The sequence below is a fragment of the Culex pipiens genome, chromosome 2, assembly GCF_016801865.2.
Source record: "Culex pipiens pallens isolate TS chromosome 2, TS_CPP_V2, whole genome shotgun sequence".
Taxonomy (NCBI): domain Eukaryota; kingdom Metazoa; phylum Arthropoda; class Insecta; order Diptera; family Culicidae; genus Culex; species Culex pipiens.
The window spans coordinates 27,555,549-27,574,690 of NC_068938.1; the positions used below are offsets into that span (position 1 = coordinate 27,555,549).

General features: G+C 34.9%; 1 protein-coding gene across 5 annotated transcripts in view; it reads right to left on the reverse strand.

Moving 5' to 3' along the window:
- The window catches only part of LOC120421296 (disintegrin and metalloproteinase domain-containing protein 10), a 185,940-nt gene that overhangs the window by 80,496 nt on the left and 86,302 nt on the right, over positions 1-19,142 (reverse strand). For all 5 annotated transcript variants that reach the window (XR_008212087.1, XM_052708030.1, XM_052708031.1 and 2 more), the window contains one exon: positions 11,744-11,767. Coding sequence is in view for 4 of the 5 variants with exons in the window: in XM_052708030.1 (XP_052563990.1) it covers positions 11,744-11,767 (24 nt within the window). In the remaining variant the exon portion in view is untranslated. The remainder of the gene's footprint in view (positions 1-11,743; positions 11,768-19,142) is intronic.

Here is a 19,142-nt window from a genome sequence, read left to right on the forward strand (position 1 = left end):
TCTGAAAATGTGTGATTTGTGATTTTAGCATCTTGCTGATGTAATGTAACTTTTTCAGTCAAAATTGGCGTAAAATTACATCACTTAAAAGATAATATTTAAGCTTCAAAAATTACACCTTCAAAATTTACACATTTTTTTACTATGAAGCACACAGTTGAAAATTGTGTGAATTTGGAAGGCGTTATTTGGGAAGGTTAAATATAACCTCTTTTATGATGTAATTCTACCTCAATTTAGATTAAAAAGGTGACATTACAATAGAATTTACTTATTTTCAGAGGCACAATAACATAACTGGTTTTTTTTCTGACTTAAAAAATGAATCCCTTTCCAGATGTATTATCACCATGATTTTTTTTACTGTGCATGTACCTGGAAATTGTTACAGATCGTGACAAAAAATCAGAAGTCATTTCCATTTACGAGCAATTCCAGCTCAAATCAGGAATTTTTCTGATACTTTTGTACCCGACCCTCTCCGATTACAATGAAACTTTGTAGACATGTTATCCTAGGCCTATATACGCCATTTTTGTGCATATGGAGCAAATAGTACTCGAGAATAACATTTGAGAAGGGCGTAAGGTATTTAAATATTTTTGTATTCTGTTATTTAAAAATTACTGCATCTCGAAGCCGTTGCGTCGTATCAAAAAGTGGTCAAAGACAAACTTGTAGGAAATTGGACGGACTTTCTGAAAAAAATACACTGAAACAAAAATACACGCCACATCTATGAGATTTTTTGATTTTTAAGTCTAAAACTTAAATTTGAAGGTGATGTCAAGATTTTTTTTTCGTTCAAAATTTTTGAGGAAATAGCCTAAAATGTTACTAAAAGACTGACGAAAAATGCAGGATGGTATGTCTCTCCTAAAAAAATACAAAAATCATTTACTAAAACTGTTTTTTTGAAAAGTGGTCTAAACGTCAAAATTTTTAAAAACCGGTAGTGGGAATCGATACAGCGGTTTTAAAAATAAAAATGTTGAAAAAACGGGATTTTTGGTGGTTTTTGACAATTTCTATATGACAGACTTGGTTTTTCAGTCTCGTAAATATTTTTAACGGAAAGCTCGTCCAATTTCCCATAAGTTTGCCTTTGACAGCTTTTTGATTTATATCGTTTTTATATTTACGTACGTTTTTTAAGTTTTTTAAAGATTGGCTACACAGTACAAAAAATGTAAAATTTTGGGAGGTTGAATATTACCTCAATTATGATGTCATTTTACCTCAATTTAGGCTGAAAAAGTGACATTACACATTTTTAGAGGTAAAATTACACATTTTTCCAGCATAAAATATGTACCCCTTCCCAAATGTAATTTTAGCATGATTATTTTTAACTGTGGTATATAGTTACTATTAGTTTTTTCATTAGCATCATATGGAATCATTTCATGATAATTTATATGATTTGCCCACAAAGAAAAAAGTGTAAATTCACTCGACACGGAAATGATGGTTTACATGAAAATTCATAAATATTTTACAACACAAATTATGTAATATTCTGAATTATTGTTTTCTGTGTAGACATTAGTTTTTTTTGTCTTCATTTTTTTCCATTTGATAACAATTTCTCGAGTTTTTTTTAAAACCTAATAAACCTAATAAGACCTAATAAAAAAAAGTTTGGATTTCTAGATTTGTGTCTCAAAGTTCTTATTTTGAACTGAAAAGTTGTTTAGAAGGATAATATGAAATATTTATAGATTTTTTCGATTTGCAGTGGATTTAAACGAAAAAAAAAAACATTTCCACTTTAGTCATTGTTACCAAAGCTCTTCGAAATCCTTCACAACTCTGTTACACTCGTTTTGCACACAGAATACTCCTACAGCTTCGGGGATGCAGTTTTCCACTTTATATGCGCACACATATGAGCAATTCTCTGAGATTTCGGTCATTCGATTTTTTTTGTATTTTTTAATCTGGCTGAAACTTTTTTGGTGCCTTCGGTATGCCCAAAGAAGCCATTTTGCATCATTAGTTTGTCCAAATAATTTTCCATACAAATTTGGCAGCTGTCCATACAAAAATGATATGTGAAAATTCAAAAATCTGTATCTTTTGAAGGAATTTTTTGATCGATTTGGTGTCTTCGGCAAAGTTGTAGGTATGGATATGGACTACACTGAAAAAAAATGATACACGGTAAAAAAAATTTTGGTGATTTTTAATTTAACTTTTTGTCACTAAAACTTGATTTGCAAAAAAACACTATTTTTAATTTTTTTTATTTTTTGATATGTTTTAGAGGACATAAAATGCCAACTTTTCAGAAATTTCCAGAATGGGCAAAAAATCTTTGACCGAGTTATGATTTTTTGAATCAATACAGATTTTTTAAAAAAATCGAAATATTGGTCGCAAAAATTTTTCAACTTCATTTTTCGATGTAAAATCGAATTTGCAATCAAAAAGTACTTTAGTGAATTTTTGATAAAGTGCACCGTTTTCAAGTTATAACCATTTTTAGGAAACTTTTTTGAAAATAGTCGCAGTTATTCATTTTTTAAAAATAGTGCCCATGTTTGCCCACCTTTGAAAAAAATATTTTTGAAAAGCTGAGAATATTCTCTATATTTTGCTTTTTTGGACTTTGTTGATACGACCCTTAGTTGCTGAGATATTGCCATGCAAAGGTAAAAAAACAGGAAAATTGATGTTTTCTAAGTCTCACCCAAACAACCCACCATTTTCTAATGTCGATATCTCAGCAACTATAGGTCGGATTTACAATGTTAAAACATGAAACATTCGTGAAATTTTCCGATCTCTTCGAAAAAAATATTTTCAAAAATTTAAAATCAAGACTAACATTTCAAACGGGCCAAACATTCAATATTACGGCCATTTGAAATGTTAGTCTTGAATTTAAATTTTTGAAAATATTTTTTTCGAAGAGATCGGAAAATTTCACGAATGTTTCATGTTTTAACATTGTAAATCGGACCTATAGTTGCTGAGATATCGACATTAGAAAATGGTGGGTTGTTTGGGTGAGACTTAGAAAACATCAATTTTCCTGTTTTTTTACCTTTGCATGGCAATATCTCAGCAACTAAGGGTCGTATCAACAAAGTCCAAAAGAGCAAAATATAGAGAATATTCTCAGCTTTTCAAAAATATTTTTTTCAAAGGTGGGCAAACATGGGCACTATTTTTAAAAAATGAATAACTGCGACTATTTTCAAAAAAGTTTCCTAAAAATGGTTATAACTTGAAAACGGTGCACTTTATCAAAAATTCACTAAAGTACTTTTTGATTGCAAATTCGATTTTACATCGAAAAATGAAGTTGAAAAATTTTTGCGACCAATATTTCGATTTTTTTAAAAAATCTGTATTGATTCAAAAAATCATAACTCGGTCAAAGATTTTTTGCCCATTCTGGAAATTTCTGAAAAGTTGGCATTTTATGTCCTCTAAAACATATCAAAAAATAAAAAAAATTAAAAATAGTGTTTTTTTGCAAATCAAGTTTTAGTGACAAAAAGTTAAATTAAAAATCACCAAAAAAATTTTTACCGTGTATCATTTTTTTTCAGTGTAGTCCATATCCATACCTACAACTTTGCCGAAGACACCAAATCGATCAAAAAATTCCTTCAAAAGATACAGATTTTTGAATTTTCACATATCATTTTTGTATGGACAGCTGCCAAATTTGTATGGAAAATTATATGGACAAACTAATGATGCAAAATGGCTTCTTTGAGCATACCGAAGGCACCAAAAAAGTTTCAGCCGGATTAAAAAATACAAAAATTAAAATTAAAGAAAAAAGACCGATTCCGTAGAGAACTGCTCATATGCATTCATGCATTTTCATTTGGAACTTCGCCCCCCCACCCTCACCCTTAGGGGAGGGAGCGAACACACGTATGCGAGGGAGAGAGGATAGGACAAGTAAAAATTTATCCCTGATTTGCGTCCAGTGGGTGGTGGTTTCGGGTGGCACCATAGTTTCTTGTTTTGTCTTGCTCGCAGAGTTGCATGCAGCAAGCCAAAGCAAGCAAGTGCGGTTTATGTTGTGTTTTGTATGCCATCAGAAATGCACATGCACAGGCACACAGAACGAGACGACTTTTGAATTAGAAATTGTGGACCCGCTGGCTGACTCAACGGTTGTTTGCAAAATAATTGAATATAAAATGATTGCATTTAATTCGAGCGGGGTGGATAGGCTTCATTCAGTCGTAAATTGCAGACTGTGCGGTTACAAATCCAAGGAAGAGGGGAGTTTTGAGTTATTCATATGTGGGACTATACTTTGTAGTGGGTTGCATTGCCTTGCAGGATTTATAAAGAATTATTTGATTGGATATTGGAAAGCAAATATCTGATAGAATTGTTGTAATTCATGTAGAATCGTCATACTGGACTGGAAAGATTTATGGGGGTAAATAATCTGATCATAACATAATTGAGTGAAGCTATGCATATTTCAATTTAATTGAGTGAATATATATAGACCAAACATCAGAGAATGTATCGAAAGTTGCAAGCAAATTGCGTAGAAAAACAAAGCATTCTCTGTTGAAACAACACCAACAAAAAAAACCCCATAGATTTTTACGATTCTTGTACACAAAAAGTCTTCACCGTTTTCGTTGTATATTCTCGGAGCTAAATAAAGTTCTCGAACAAAAATTGCTACCGCCGTGAACACAGAAAAATAGTGGCGCCCACAACGAACACATGCTACCCGGACCATAACTTATTTCATTTTCTAGACTCTTTAATACACTTTCGTTACGAGGATCCACAGCCCAAGCATCAGGCTTGGAAGCCTTTGGATATCGCGCAGCAGCAGCAGCTCTTGAGCAGTGTGGAGTCTTGGTACACAACAACAAGCAATCCTGGAGTGGTTCAGGAGGAATGTGCAGCACACAAGTTGAGTCGTACAAAAAAAAAAAAGCAGGCAGCACCGTAAACAAGGAAGAGGGCTTCACGGTGTATTTTATTTGCCCTGTTCCACGTGCGCGGCTGAGAGTGTTGGAACTTTTAAGAGGAGCTTTGCGAGGTGACCGTTTTGGGGGGAGACTTTGAACCAAGCGGGTCAAATTATGCGTTTAGTGCTTGTAAATAGATCCTTTTAAGCTTCTAAGGAAAAAATAGTTTCATGAATCCAGAAATAATGTTTTTACTAGAAGAACTATTCTATTGAAATTTCGATAGTAAATTGAAAAATTAAAATTTGGTTTTACCTTATTTTAGTTGTTTTAAATTCCTTTTTTATAACTTGATCATAGATTGTTTGTCAGTCCTGAAAATTTCTGAGAAGATGACATTTTATGTCCTCTGAAACAAATAAAAAATAACATATGGGTAATTCACCGCCAACTCACACAGCAGTTGCCCCGACCCCTCTTCGATTTTCGTGAAACTTTGTCCTAAGGGGTAACTTTTGTCCCTGATCACGAAACCGAGGTCCGTTTTTTAACATCTCGTGACGGAGAGGCGTTACGACCCCTTCAATTTTTGAACATGCGAAAAAAAAGATGTTTTTCAATAATTTGCAGCCTAAAACGGTGATGAGATAGAAATTTGATGTCAAAGGGAATTTATGTAAAATTAGACGCCCGATTAAATGGCGTACTCAGAATTCCGAAAAAACGTATTTTTATCTAAAAAACACTAAAATAGTTTTAAAAATTCTCTCATGTTCCGTAACTTCACAGTAATTTTTTTTTTGAACTTGTCATTTTAAGGGAAATTTAATGTACTTTTCGAATCTACATTGACCCAGAAGGGTTATTTTTTCATTTAGAACAAAATTTTTCATTTTAAAATTTCGTGTTTTTTCTAACTTTGCAGGGTTATTTTTTAGAGTGTAACAATGTTCTACAAAGTTGTAGAGCAGACAATTACAAAAATTTTGATACATAGACATAATGGGTTTGACAATTACAAAAAATTTGACGATTGGTGTTTGCTTATAAACACCACGAGTTATCGCGACATTACGAGAAAAAGTTTTGAAAATGTTGGTCGTCGTTGATCATGGCCGTTCATCGTCACCCGCGACAGACACGGATAACGAAACAAAGAGAAACGCAAAAAGGAACTTTTTCAAAACTTTTTTTCGTAAAATCGCGATAACCCGTGATGTTTATAAGCAAACCCCTTATGTCTATATATCAAAATTTTTGTAATTGTCTGATCTACAACTTTGTAGAACATTATTACCAACTCTAAAAAATAACACAGCAAAGTTAGTAAATACACGAAATTTTAAAATGATTTTTTTTGTTCTAAATGAAAAATGACCCTTCTGGGTCAATGTAGATTCGAAAAGTACATTAAATTTCCCATAAAATGACATGTTCCAAAAAAATTTACAGTCAAGTAACGGAAAATGGGAGAATTTTTAAAACTTTTTTAGTGTTTTTTTTTTCGATGAAAAATACGTTTTTTTCGGAATTCTGAGTACGCCATCAAATCGGGCGTCTAATTTTACATAAAAGTCCCTTTGACACCAAATTTCTATCTCATCACCGTTTCAGGCTGCAAATTATTGAAAAACACCTCTTTTTCGCATGTTCAAAAATGGAAGGGGTCGTACCCCTGGGACCTCATATCGATGAAGAAGCATGATACTTTTAGTTTGATTAATAAACCAAAATCTGATATTTTTATTCTTCAAAAATCATATCTCATATATGTTATTAGATATTAACAATTTTTGAATTTGTTACGTAAATCTTGAAAAACATGGTTCAAATCTTCATTTTTTGGGACTATCCTAATTCGAATAGGGTCACGCTAATAATGAAAGTGTAAAAATCAGGAAACCTATTCCGAGTGGTTTGAACACCGGACAAAGTCACCCCACCATACGGTCGCACCCTGTTTCACACGATATTTTTCCCTCAAACAACGCAAAAGAAGAAGAAAAAACATCCCCCACTTTGGGTCCGAGTGCGCTTGTGAGTTCACCCCGGATTCCGGAACTTTGTGAAGATTTAAAGAGGACTCCTTCTTTTTTTTTTTTTTGCTCACCAGTTGTATTTCAGAGTGCAAATCCTATCACAACGACAGAGGAACGAACCCGCGCTAGATCCGTAGAAATGTAGCCCCCTCGCCTAATGGACTCTCTTTCAATTGGGACTCTTGTTTGCCCTCGGCAAAAAAGGACGGCCGTTTCGATGGACGCGCGCTGGACACTTCCAGCGCCGCGGCGTGGTGAGCTTTTTCGAAAGATTGGTTAGCCGTGCGGATCGGGACACTAGCCGTTTTTTTGGAGAGCTTAGGGTGATACCTAACCACTATTTGTGCCTGCCATCAACCGAAATACAAATTATAGTCCTAGCGCAAATCGACATTCCGGACAGGCTGCGCTGTGTTGACATATCAAACCCTACAATATGTGGGCGGCGTAAAAGCTCGCACTATTTCAGAAGCTTTAAGTGTGTGGGTGCTTTTTGCAGGGATGCACGAGTGTGTGTTTTAGCAGCGAAAGCTTTTAGTGCAATGGTAACAACACAGCGACCGGGGGCGTTTCATTCGCGTATATCGAGTTTGCAGTTTTCGCTTCTATTCCTTGATGAATGGATTGTTGCAATGGTCTCTCAACTCGATAGATGGGGAGAAATGGTGGTGAAGTACTTGTGTTTCTGTTTGTTTCTGTTTGATTTTTTTTTTGCTGAAGGAGAGTGCACTGTTGGTATTTCTATGAAATAAATAATGTATTTCACCAGTGAAGGACCTTTACAAAGCAGGTGTGATGTTTTTGTTTGAAAACGTACAGATAAGTAAAATGTTAAATTTGACATCTCTAGTAAAAAAAAACTATTGCTTATTTTTAAGATAATTAAGAAAATGGGAGGAGTTAATTAAGAGGATTCCGAGATATGATTTTTTGAAAATAAAATGAGCATGAGCATGAGCATGGTTGACTGCCAATGAGCTGCTACTCCGTTATTGACGGATCAGCTGAAGTTACACAATGAACCAACAGATGAATAGTGGGAGCTAATCATCCTCACTGTATAACCCCTGAAGATCTCTGCTTTAAGTCAATACCGGCGCCCCCCCAAGGAGATGCAGTTCAACAAAGGTAGGAATGTTAGTCCGATAGTTGAAGTTGCAGACTCATCAGACACAGAGTTTGTCGCTCTATACCTGTTGACACCGCATGAGACCGTTGAATCCACAGCATCTCCTTCAAGCATCACGGGAAGTGGGGGAATTGTGTTAGTAGGGGAAGGAAAGGGAAGGTCAGGATTCATCTTGGTAGATGATATGACCAGAAAGTGAAACAATCGTTGCCTTCCGAGCTACGACGCTATGAGAAGGACTTATCAATCGCGTACTTTTACTTCTTACCGCCGGCGTGCCATCCGAGCAACGATGCTTTGGGAAGGGCTTTCAAACCGAATTGAAATTTGAATTGACGTATTATTCGGTGACGTACAATTTAAAAACCGAAATGAAATTTGAATTGCCGTATTATTCGATGACGTACAATTTAAAATAGATCAGGATTCATGATTGGAAGATGATATGACCAGAAAGTGAAACATTATAGTTGCATTCCGAGCTGCGACGCTATGAGAAAGACTTATCAATTCCTTAATCGCGTATTTCTTTAACTTCTTACCGCCGGCGTGCCATCCGAGCAACGATGCTATGGGAAGGGCTTTCAAAACGAAATGTAATTATAATTAACGTTTTGTTCGGCGACGTGCCGTTCATACTATAGTATCACGATAATTTCAAATAGTGCTGCTCAATAAAAAAAAAAAAACTTCACGATTTTTTCCCGACAAGAGCGCAAACAACCGGCTCGTAAGCAGAAATTAATCTCACAAACGACGATGCGAATCTCTATTTCAATGAATTCACGAAACTTCCACTACGTCTCGCGGGTTCTTACGCGTCGATCCACACTCCGTCCAACGTCTCTGACCACACCGCGACCCCTTTTTTCAATGATTTCTAGACCTGTCTACCACTTTTTTACGGGTTCTCGCGCGTCGATTCACACTTCGAACGATCAAACGAACACCACACGACTGATGGCCAAACTTCTCTGGCCACACCGCGACCCCTTTTTCAATGATTTCGAGAACTTTCTATCACTTTCTCGCGGGTTCTCGCGCGCCGATTCACACTCCGAACGATCAAACGAACACCACACGACTGATGGCCCAACTTTTCTGGCCACACCGCGACCCCTTTTTCAATGATTTCGAGAACTTTCTATCACTTTCTCGCGGGTTCTCGTGCGCCGATTCACACTCCGAACGATCAAACGAACACCACACGACTGATGGCCCAACTTTTCTGGCCACACCGCGACCCCTTTTTCAATGATTTCGAGAACTTTCTATCACTTTCTCGCGGGTTCTCGCGCGCCGATTCACACTCCGAACGATCAAACGAACACCACACGACTCTATGATTTTTTGAAAATAAAATCCGGACAAAAACGCTAAAAAACTTTTTTTTACTAAAACTGCGATAACATCAAAATTTCAGCAATGACCTATACATGTTTGGGTACCAAAATTAATATCGTATTTTAACTACTCCCTGAAAAAATTTAAGCCCGATCCAAGCATTATTGTTGCCATCCTGTTTTCGTGGGGAATAGCTGAATAGTTAAGCTACAAATTTGTAAAATTTCAGTGAATTCATCAAAAATATTGTTTTCATAAAATGGGTTTTATCCGATCTGTGAAAAATGTAATACAATGTGTTCATGAAAATTCACAATCGTTTTCACAAGTTTTTTCAATCAATACCTATTTTTATAGCAATATTTTTTGTCCCTTTTTTGGTGAAATTTTGAAGGGAAATCCTCAAAATTTTGAAGAATTTAACTGTTCTAAAATTTCATTGGAATTAATTCCATCACCTAGGAGACCATCCATAAACCACGTGGACACTTTTTTGGAAATCTCGAATCCCCCCCCCCTCGTGGACAATTGTCCATACAAAAAAATCTTTTTTGTATGGATCGTGGACAATCGCCATACCCCCTCGCCCCCCCACGTGGTCCACGTGGTTTATGGATGGTCCCTAGACTACAAAAAAAAATATTTGAAAAAAACAGTTACGAAAAAGGATTGGATTTTTATTTTATTCTCCAAAAAGCTGGGAAGTTGCCAAAAAACTGAGAAAATGAAATTTTCAAAGTATTTTTAATTAGCCTTTTTTCGGATTTAATTGTTGAAAAATGACATCTTTTTCAAATACCAATTATTAAAAATTATTTTATTGAAGTAAAATGCTTGATTTTGAACTTTCGAAAAAAAATGTTATTTCAAAAGTTTTAACCAAGCATTATATTTCAAAAAGGCTAAAAAAACATCTTATAAACAGACATACTCGGCTATTGAAAATCTAGAATTCTTTTTCTTTGCCTAAAACATATCCTCAAATGCAAATTCTTCACAAAATAATATACATTTTAAAACACTTGGCGCAGAAATTCTCCAAATTTAATGAAATACATAAAAATTTAGATTGCAAGTTTTTCAAAATAATTGAGTTCTTATGAAAATTCTACGGAATTTTTGTAAATAGTTTTAAGAAAATCAATTTAAAAAAAAAAACAAAAAAAAACAACTCAAAATGTTTGTCCATAGAAGGTTCAACTTAATATTTTCCGTTTTGTAAAATATTGCTAATTTGTTTTTGTAATTTCACTTTACGTCGTTGCAAATATTTTACAAATTTGATGTCGACCCCTTACCTTCAAAATCGGCTCAGAAAATCAAGGAGGAAAAAAAATTCTAAATTGTTTTTTTTTTATCAGTTAAAAGAAATTTAAAGGCATTTTCCTGTGTTTATAATCATTTTTAGTACTGTTGGATTCGTTTAAAAATATTGGAATTAATTGCAAAAAAATTTCTTCCAGCATTTAAAAAAAATGAAAACAAATTAAAAAAAACTAAATAAGTGATTTTTTTTTTCAATTGTCCACATATTAAAAAAGTCATGGTAATATTACATCCCTTGTGCAACTTTTATGTCAGAAAAAATGTGTAATTTTACCTATGAAAATGTGTAATTTTACAGTTTGAGGTGAAATTACATTATAAAAAAGGTAATATTCAGCCTTTCAAAATTACACCTTCCAAATTTACACATTTTTTTTACTGTGCATATCATAAATTCATAAATTTCTTTCGAGATACCGAATTTCGAATATCTGCCTACCGTTTTTGGATGGCTGCCAAAAAAGTATCGTGATTTTTATGAACGAAACCAATCATGCAAAATGCTTTTTTTGATCCCAAAACGATCACAGTATTACCCAGTTGCAAAATTCAAATGTAATTCGTTTCCAGATTCCGTGAAGAAATTATCATTTTAAGATTTAATTTGAGCTACAAAAAAAAATGTAATTTGATTAAACATTCTGAAATGTTTTTTCGATAAATTGCTAAAAAAGTTTTCTAGTAACTTAAACCTTCTAAAACAAAAAAAATGCTAAGATGCTTGACATACACTTTTATCAAACAATTTTAATTTTTAAGCTTAAAATAAATTATAAAGATAAATAGATACACAGTAAAAAAAATCATGGTAATATTACATCTGGGATTGAGTACATCTCTTATGTCAGAAAATGGTAATTTTTCATCTAAAAATGTGTAAGTTTACAACATTTTCGTTGCAATGCCACTCTTCCAGCCAACTAAAGAGTTCAACACAATTATCGTTCCCCGAAATCCAATACACCAAATTACTTCACCTCAAATCCTCGAATACATACCTTTCTTTGTTTCTCTTACGTAACCTGTAAATAAAAGAGAGAAAAAACAACAATTAATACACAAACACTTCAAACGGCGGCTTCATTTTAATGGTTCAAGTTCAACAAGCCAGAAATTTTCCGGTTTCCCCGGAAACCGTCCCCCAATTTCCCGCCCAACCTACTCATTAAAACTTTGACACACACACACACAACCAGACAGTCAGCGACTGTTAATTTCCGCTCCAGAGCCGGAGCCCAACTCTCTGCCATTGATGTCGACACCGGGAAAACACACGTTCCTCGTCGTACACGTGTGGGGGGAGAAAAGCCAACCAACCGTACCGGGGCCCCCGCAAGAAGAAAACGATTGTCGAGAACAATTTATGCACTTTTCCTCCGGTCGGTGCGGTCACAGCTGTTTCCACGGGGGAGGGGGTGGGAAACCATCAAGGTTCTTTGTTCTGCGGGTGGGTGCATTTGCAGACCTAACCTCAATGGCAGCACTGAATCGCTTGGAGTTCGCAATGGTTAGATCTTGAGAGTTCCACCCCCCAACCCCGCTCTTAGTTCTGTGTAAAGTATGTTTGCAACAAAGGCGTCAGACCATTACGGGAAAAGCCATTATTGCGATTACATTATATTACTGGCCTGGCAGGTCCCGAACTTGAAGTGTAGGTACGAGAACTTGTGCGAGTAACGACTGAAGGGTTTACGAACTACGGTGTTCGGGTCAACGGGTTGAGGGTTCCGCATGTGTGGTCATACCGCCCTTGACTGGGAACACTAGGGTGTTAACTTGATTCCCGTTGCAAAGTTCACACAGTAGACCATAAGGGTTGATCTAGTTATCCCTAGTTAAGGGACTACCCCGAAATCGAGTTGGATAGGGACGCCGAATGTGGCTAATGGATTCAGGGAACGTGTACCAAGGCAAGCACCATGGATACGGGCTATTACTGGCACAGGGTGAGGACTCGTTGAGAATTTTCTAAAATATACAATTTGAATGTCTTTATTCATTTTCATTAAACTCCTTCACTTGTAATTGATGAGAGTTCGACTGTTGTTATTATTTTGAGTTTGATCGGCTACTCAGTCTGGGCAAAGTGAAACGCTGTTTATGCTGTGTCCGACGTTTCGGCGCTGATTGGCGCCTTCTTCAGGGGGAACTATTAATTAATAATTTATTGTTAGAAACACATATTAGAGGACTTATTACTCCTTCACTTGTTTTGACACACCAAAAGTCTGTGTGAAACCTACAAGGTAAGTTTAATTGCAATGCGTCCGTGCCAGTTTCGGCTTCATTTGTTTCAGTTATGCGTGCGAACGCCACAAACGAGCACATAAACGCCAAATACGGCCATCATCAGACACCGAGATCACTTTTCAGCACAACTCGTCAAGTCCGTCGCCGGCAGCTTTTCTTCACCTCACCAAATGTGCAGTTTTTTTTCTTCTTTTTTTTTCCCGCGGCCATTACGCAGTTTCTGCGCTGCGACTGTCATAAAGCGCCACCGGCAACCCCGGAGTTGAGTGACGAACGGCCCGGCCTGGTAATTTAATGCATTTCGGTTATTGGTGCCAAGGCCACCTCTGCTGCTGCGGCTTGTTTGGGTTACCGGTCCCCCCTCGGGTCAGTCAGTCAGTCAGTGTGGAAGTGTTGTTTATTTCCATGTCTACCTCCGGTTGAATTCGCTTATTTCTTCGTTTCTGGCCGGCGAGGTCTTGGCTTTTGAATCAAGTTGGAGTAAGGTGAAAACCGTTGGGAATGGTCATGCAAATGAGAGAGGTTCGGTTGGTACGGTTTTAAGGCGAAACCACTCCGGCTAACCGTGGAGCTTTGCTGCAAATTTACTCAAAATACTTTAGACATTAGAACCTGTTAAGCAAAAGGGCCTACACATTGAATTGCCAATTTATCCTCAACTCGGAGTAATACCGAGAAGGGTCTTGCTCCATTACCAGAATGCTGGGAGCCGGCCATACACAATCATGGAAGAAAGCTTATTTCCCTTAGCTCTCTGCCCTCAGCTTGAATTTACGAGCCCCCTATTCTCTTGTTGGAGAGCGACCCAACCTCCCAAAAGTAACACTCCCAATGGTTTCTGAGACGCGAGCTGTTTTGAAGTCACAGGGTGGCTACTTGATTCACTTTGAACTCATTTCTTTCAAATGTATGATATCGACACTTTCATTTTGAGAAGTTAAAGAAGATTCTCAGAGTTTTTTTTATAAGGTCCTATAAATATATGAAAGTCAAAAGCTTATAGGTCCTTTAAAAAACTCTAGATTCAATCAAATATCTATTTTGATACAGCCTAGACTCGATAATGAAATCCTCGGATAATTGAAACACGACAATTTTGTTTTGTCGTTGTCTTATTTTTGATTGTCGATCTTTAATATGATTCCAACATCATCCCACAGTGATTTAGAATTTTAAAATCCAAGATAACGACCGAAATGGCGAAGATGGAATATTGAAGAAAAAAAATCTAAGTATTACGGCAATAAACTATTCAAATTCGACAAAAATAGGGTCGAAGAAATTGAATTTAATGTTGAAAAAAAAAAAAATAATAAAAATGTTGTTATCGAATTTCGCCGTTCGCAGCAACTAGTGTTGCCATCTGTGGTGATTTTTCATTTCACGCTTGAAGAGCTAACCAAACGGACGCAATGGCGGACAACACTTTTGGACTCGACCTTCACCGATTTGAACCAAACTTGGAGGAAACGTTCATTTATCGACATTTAACAGAAATCACAAGTTTGGTGCTGATTGGACCATCCCTCTATTTTTGGCACCGCCCTCTTTTTTGACGATTTTCTAAAAAACTTTTTTTTCTTTTAATCATAACTTTGCAAATACTTAAGCAAAAGACTTTCTACAGGTTGCATTTTATAGAAAATTGTCCAAGGAATTCGATAAAAATAAAATTTTAACCCTTAAATGCCCACTAATATTATATTTTAACATTTTAAGTATTAAAATTCAGTTTTGACCAATTCCTTATATTTTTATTTGTTTTATTTCCATCGTGATCCCCGGACGCCCGGACCATCGTGTTCCCCGGACAATTTTACATAATAATGAATGTAGACCTCAAACTAAAATGAACTATTGGCAAAATACAGCGATTTTACTGAAAAAAAGTTTGATTTTACGCAGCACTCGGAAGTACATGGTGTACTTTTCAACAGAAGTTTTCAAAGAAGTTCAAACATGCTAAATAAAATTATAAACGCAGGAAAATGCATTTTAACAGGTTTTCAGTAGAGAGCCTGAAGCTTATTAGAGAACGGTCATCTCAAACCAAAAGTACCAATCGAAGCACGAGAACTGTCAAACTAAAAAAAATTACTAAAATTTTCACAAAATATCGTATTTTCTCGAAAATACTCAAACTTTTATAATTTGCAATACAAAAATTTCAAAACTCACTCAAACAGTTAAAATACATAAATGCATTATTTCAAATCGTTTAATACCCATATTCCGAATTATAAAATTTTAGTATTTTCGAGAAAGTACGGTATTTTGTAAAAAAAATTAGTATTTCAAACCAAAAACTCTAGAACAGTTAAAACGCATGCCAAATTTCGAATCGTTTGATACCCATATTGCGAGTTACAAAAACTTGAGTATGTTCGATGTTTAAAAATTTGTGTAGTTTCGATGTTATATTTTTTTTAAATCAAGACTAACATTCTAAAAGGGCCAAACATTGAATATTACGCCCATTCAAAATGCTAGTCTCGATTTAAAAAAAATCAAAATATTTTTATCGGAAAGATCGGAAAATTTCACGAATTTTTCATACATTAACATTGAAAATCGGACCATTATTTGCTGAGATATGGTCATTAGAAAATGGTGGGTTGTTTTGGTGAGACTAAGAAAACATCAATTTTCGTGTTTCTTTTTCTTAAAGCGGCTCTATCTCAGCAACCAGAGGTCCAATCTTCAATGTCTCTTAGACAATTTTATAGCAAATTTTCTGACCTCTCAAAAAAATTTTTTTTAGAAATGGTCACTCATGGTCACTTTTCTTAAAAATTGAAAAACTGCAAATATTTCGCTAAAATCAAACTTTCGGTGGCTATATCTTGAAAACGGAGCCCTTTATCAAAAAATTTGTAAAGTACTTTTCGATTGCAAATTCAATTTTGCATTAAAAAATTATGTCAAACTTGTTTTTGCATGAAACTTCGATTTTTTCCAAAAATCACTATTTTTCAAAAATTCATAACTTGGCGGCAGATTTTTTGACCATGTTTCTCTATGGCTCAAAAGTTGCGTATTTTTGTCCACATATCAAAAAATCTCGAAAATCAAAAAATACGTATTTTGGGAAATTGAGTTTTAGTGAAAAAAAAGTTGATAAAAAAATCTGCATTTTTTTCCGTGTACCTATTTTTTCTCAAAAGTCCTCAACAATACCTAAAACTTTGACGAAGACACCAATTTGATCAGAAAACTCACTCAAAAGTTACAGCTGTTTAAAAATTTACATACCATTTTTGTATGGACAGCAGCCAAGATTGTATGGAGACTTATATGGATGAACCAATCACACAAAATAGTTTATTTGGTCATAGGGAAGGCCCCCACAAAGTTACAGTTAATACAAATAAAATCCATTTCCGTTTTTGGTAGAGAATTGCTCAAATATTCTAAAATCTGTATCTAGAGAATGAATTTTCTGATCGATTTGATGTCTTCGGCAAAGTTGCCAGATATAATTAGGACTTTTCGGAAAAAATACACAAAAAAAACGTTTGAAATTAGCTTTTTATAAAAAAATCGATTTCAATATACTTTTGCCCTTTGTTTTTTTTTATTTTAAATTTTCAGAAATTATTTGCCAAGCTATGATTTATTGAAAAAGAAATCTGGAGTTTTTTTGAAAAGGTCCAATAAACCAAATTTCCTTTTCAAAAAAAACTCCAGAAATGTGTTTTTTCCAGTAGGGACCATCCATAAACCACGTGGACACTTTTTTGGGAATCTGTTACCCCCCCCCCCCCCGTGGACAATTGTCCATACAAAAAAAAAACTTGTTTATATGGATCGTGGACAATCGCCATATCCCCCCCCCCCCCTAAATTGTCCACGTGGTTTATGGATGGTCCCGTACAGTCCAGACTAGATTGTCCGAAGGCCTTGGCAAAATTTTACTTCGGATAATCGAATCACGAAAAAAAAAAGTTTTTTCGTTGTCTCATTTTTGATTGTTAAGCTTTAGTATGACCCATAAACTACTGAAAAGTGATTTAGAATTTTAGATCCAAGATGACGGCCATAATAGCGATGATGAAATGTTGAAAAAAAAATGCATTTTTGAATTTTACAGGCAATAAACCATTCAAATTTGACTAAACTGGGGTCACAGAACTCGATTTTAATGTTTTAAAGAAGCAGATATAAAATACGAAATTCGATTATCCGAGATCCCATACAAAACTTCGGATAATCGAGTCTGGACTGTATCTGAAATTCTCCCGAATAAACTTCCAAAAGTCATTCTTTGGTGAATTTCTCTGAGAATTTTTAGATTTTGAGGAACAATTTTTAAGAAAAATTGTGATTTTTTTTTATATCTATTTTAAAAGGTCCAATAAACCAAATTTCCAGTTTTTGCTTTTTGGGTGTTTTGGAAACCGCCTTGAGTCAGGGGTATTAAAAAACACCCAAAAAGCAAAAACTGAAAATTTGGTTTATTGGACCTTTTCAAAAAAAAACTCCAGAAATGTGTTTTTTCCAGTAGGGACCATCCATAAACCACGTGGACACTTTTTTGGGAATCTGTTACCCCCCCCCCCCCTCGTGGACAATTGTCCATACAAAAAAAAACTTGTTTATATGGATCGTGGACAATCGCCATATCCCCCCCCCCCCTAAATTGTCCACGTGGTTTATGGATGGTCCCGTACAGTCCAGACTAGATTGTCCGAAGGCCTTGACAAAATTTTTCTTCGGATAATTGAATCACGAAAAAAAATGTTTTTTCGTTGTCTCATTTTTGATTGTTAAGCTTTAGTATGACCCTTAAACTACTGAAAAGTAGGGCGTCCAATTTTCCCGGGTTTCGAATTTCCCGGGAAACGGGAAAAATATTTCTGGAATCCCGGGAATTCCCGGGATCCCGGGAAATTTTTAAATCAGTAATAAAATCTATGTTTCATTATATTTGTTATGTTTTCAAACTTAAAATCATAATTCTTCAGTTTTTTTTTTTGAAAAGGTCCAATAAGCTTTTGTCTTCCATTTGTTTATAGGACCTATTCAAAAAAAACTCTGGAATTCCTTTATATTTTTTTTTCTTTTATATATATTTTTAAATGACATGACTAAAACAGCTTAAAAAAATATTTTATATGTCTAAAAAACAAAAAAACGACAATTAACAAAATGATACCAGTCAATGTAAAATTTTAGATAAGTTTTGAATTCATTGTTTTATATAAAACATATTTTACAAATTATCTTCAAGTAACTACCGCCAACCGAGAGAAAATCAGAATTACAGTCTAAATAGGTTGGAAGTACAAATTGTTTTGTTCTGTTCCTGTTTTAACCGAAGTCATCAAAAACGTCATGCAATAATTTTTTGCTTTAATAGCTGTCTTTATTCGTTACATTTGTACTTATTTGCCCTAGATGCCGGTGTTTGATTATAAATAGTTTGATATGAGATTGTTTTTTTTTTCAAATTTAAAATCGAAATATACGTAAATATATCCAGTCTTAAAAAAAATAGAAAAAAAATTAAAGCACTAGGCATTTTGCGGACCTGTTAATTAAAATTATAATATATTTTCCTAAAAAGCCAATTTAATGCTGAGATTTGCTGAACACAATTTTTTAATCATTTTATTGTTCTACTATTTTCACAACCAAATCTGAATTTCCAGACCAAAATATGATATTTTTTTTTTTCAATTTCGGGAATTCCCGGGACAAATTATAAAAAAATCCCGGGATTCGGGAATTCCCGGTTTGGGAAAAATCCCGGGATTTTTGTCCCGGGAATTCCCGGGTTGGACGCACTACTGAAAAGTGATTTAGATTTTTAGATCCAAGATGACGGCCATAAAAGCGACGATGAAATGTTGAAAAAAAATGCAATTTTGAATTTTACGACAATAAAAAAAAACAAATTTGACTAAACTGGGGTCGCAGAACTCGATTTTAATGTTTTAAAGAAGCAGATACAAAATACGAAATTCGATTATCCGAGATCCCATACAAAACTTTGGATAATCGAGTCTGGACTGTATCTGAAATTAACCCGAATAAACTTCCAAAAGTCATTCTTTGGTGAAATTCTTTGAGAATTTTTAGATTTTGAGGAACAATTTTTAAGAAAAATTGTGATTTTTTTTATATCTATTTGAAAAGCTTAAACAA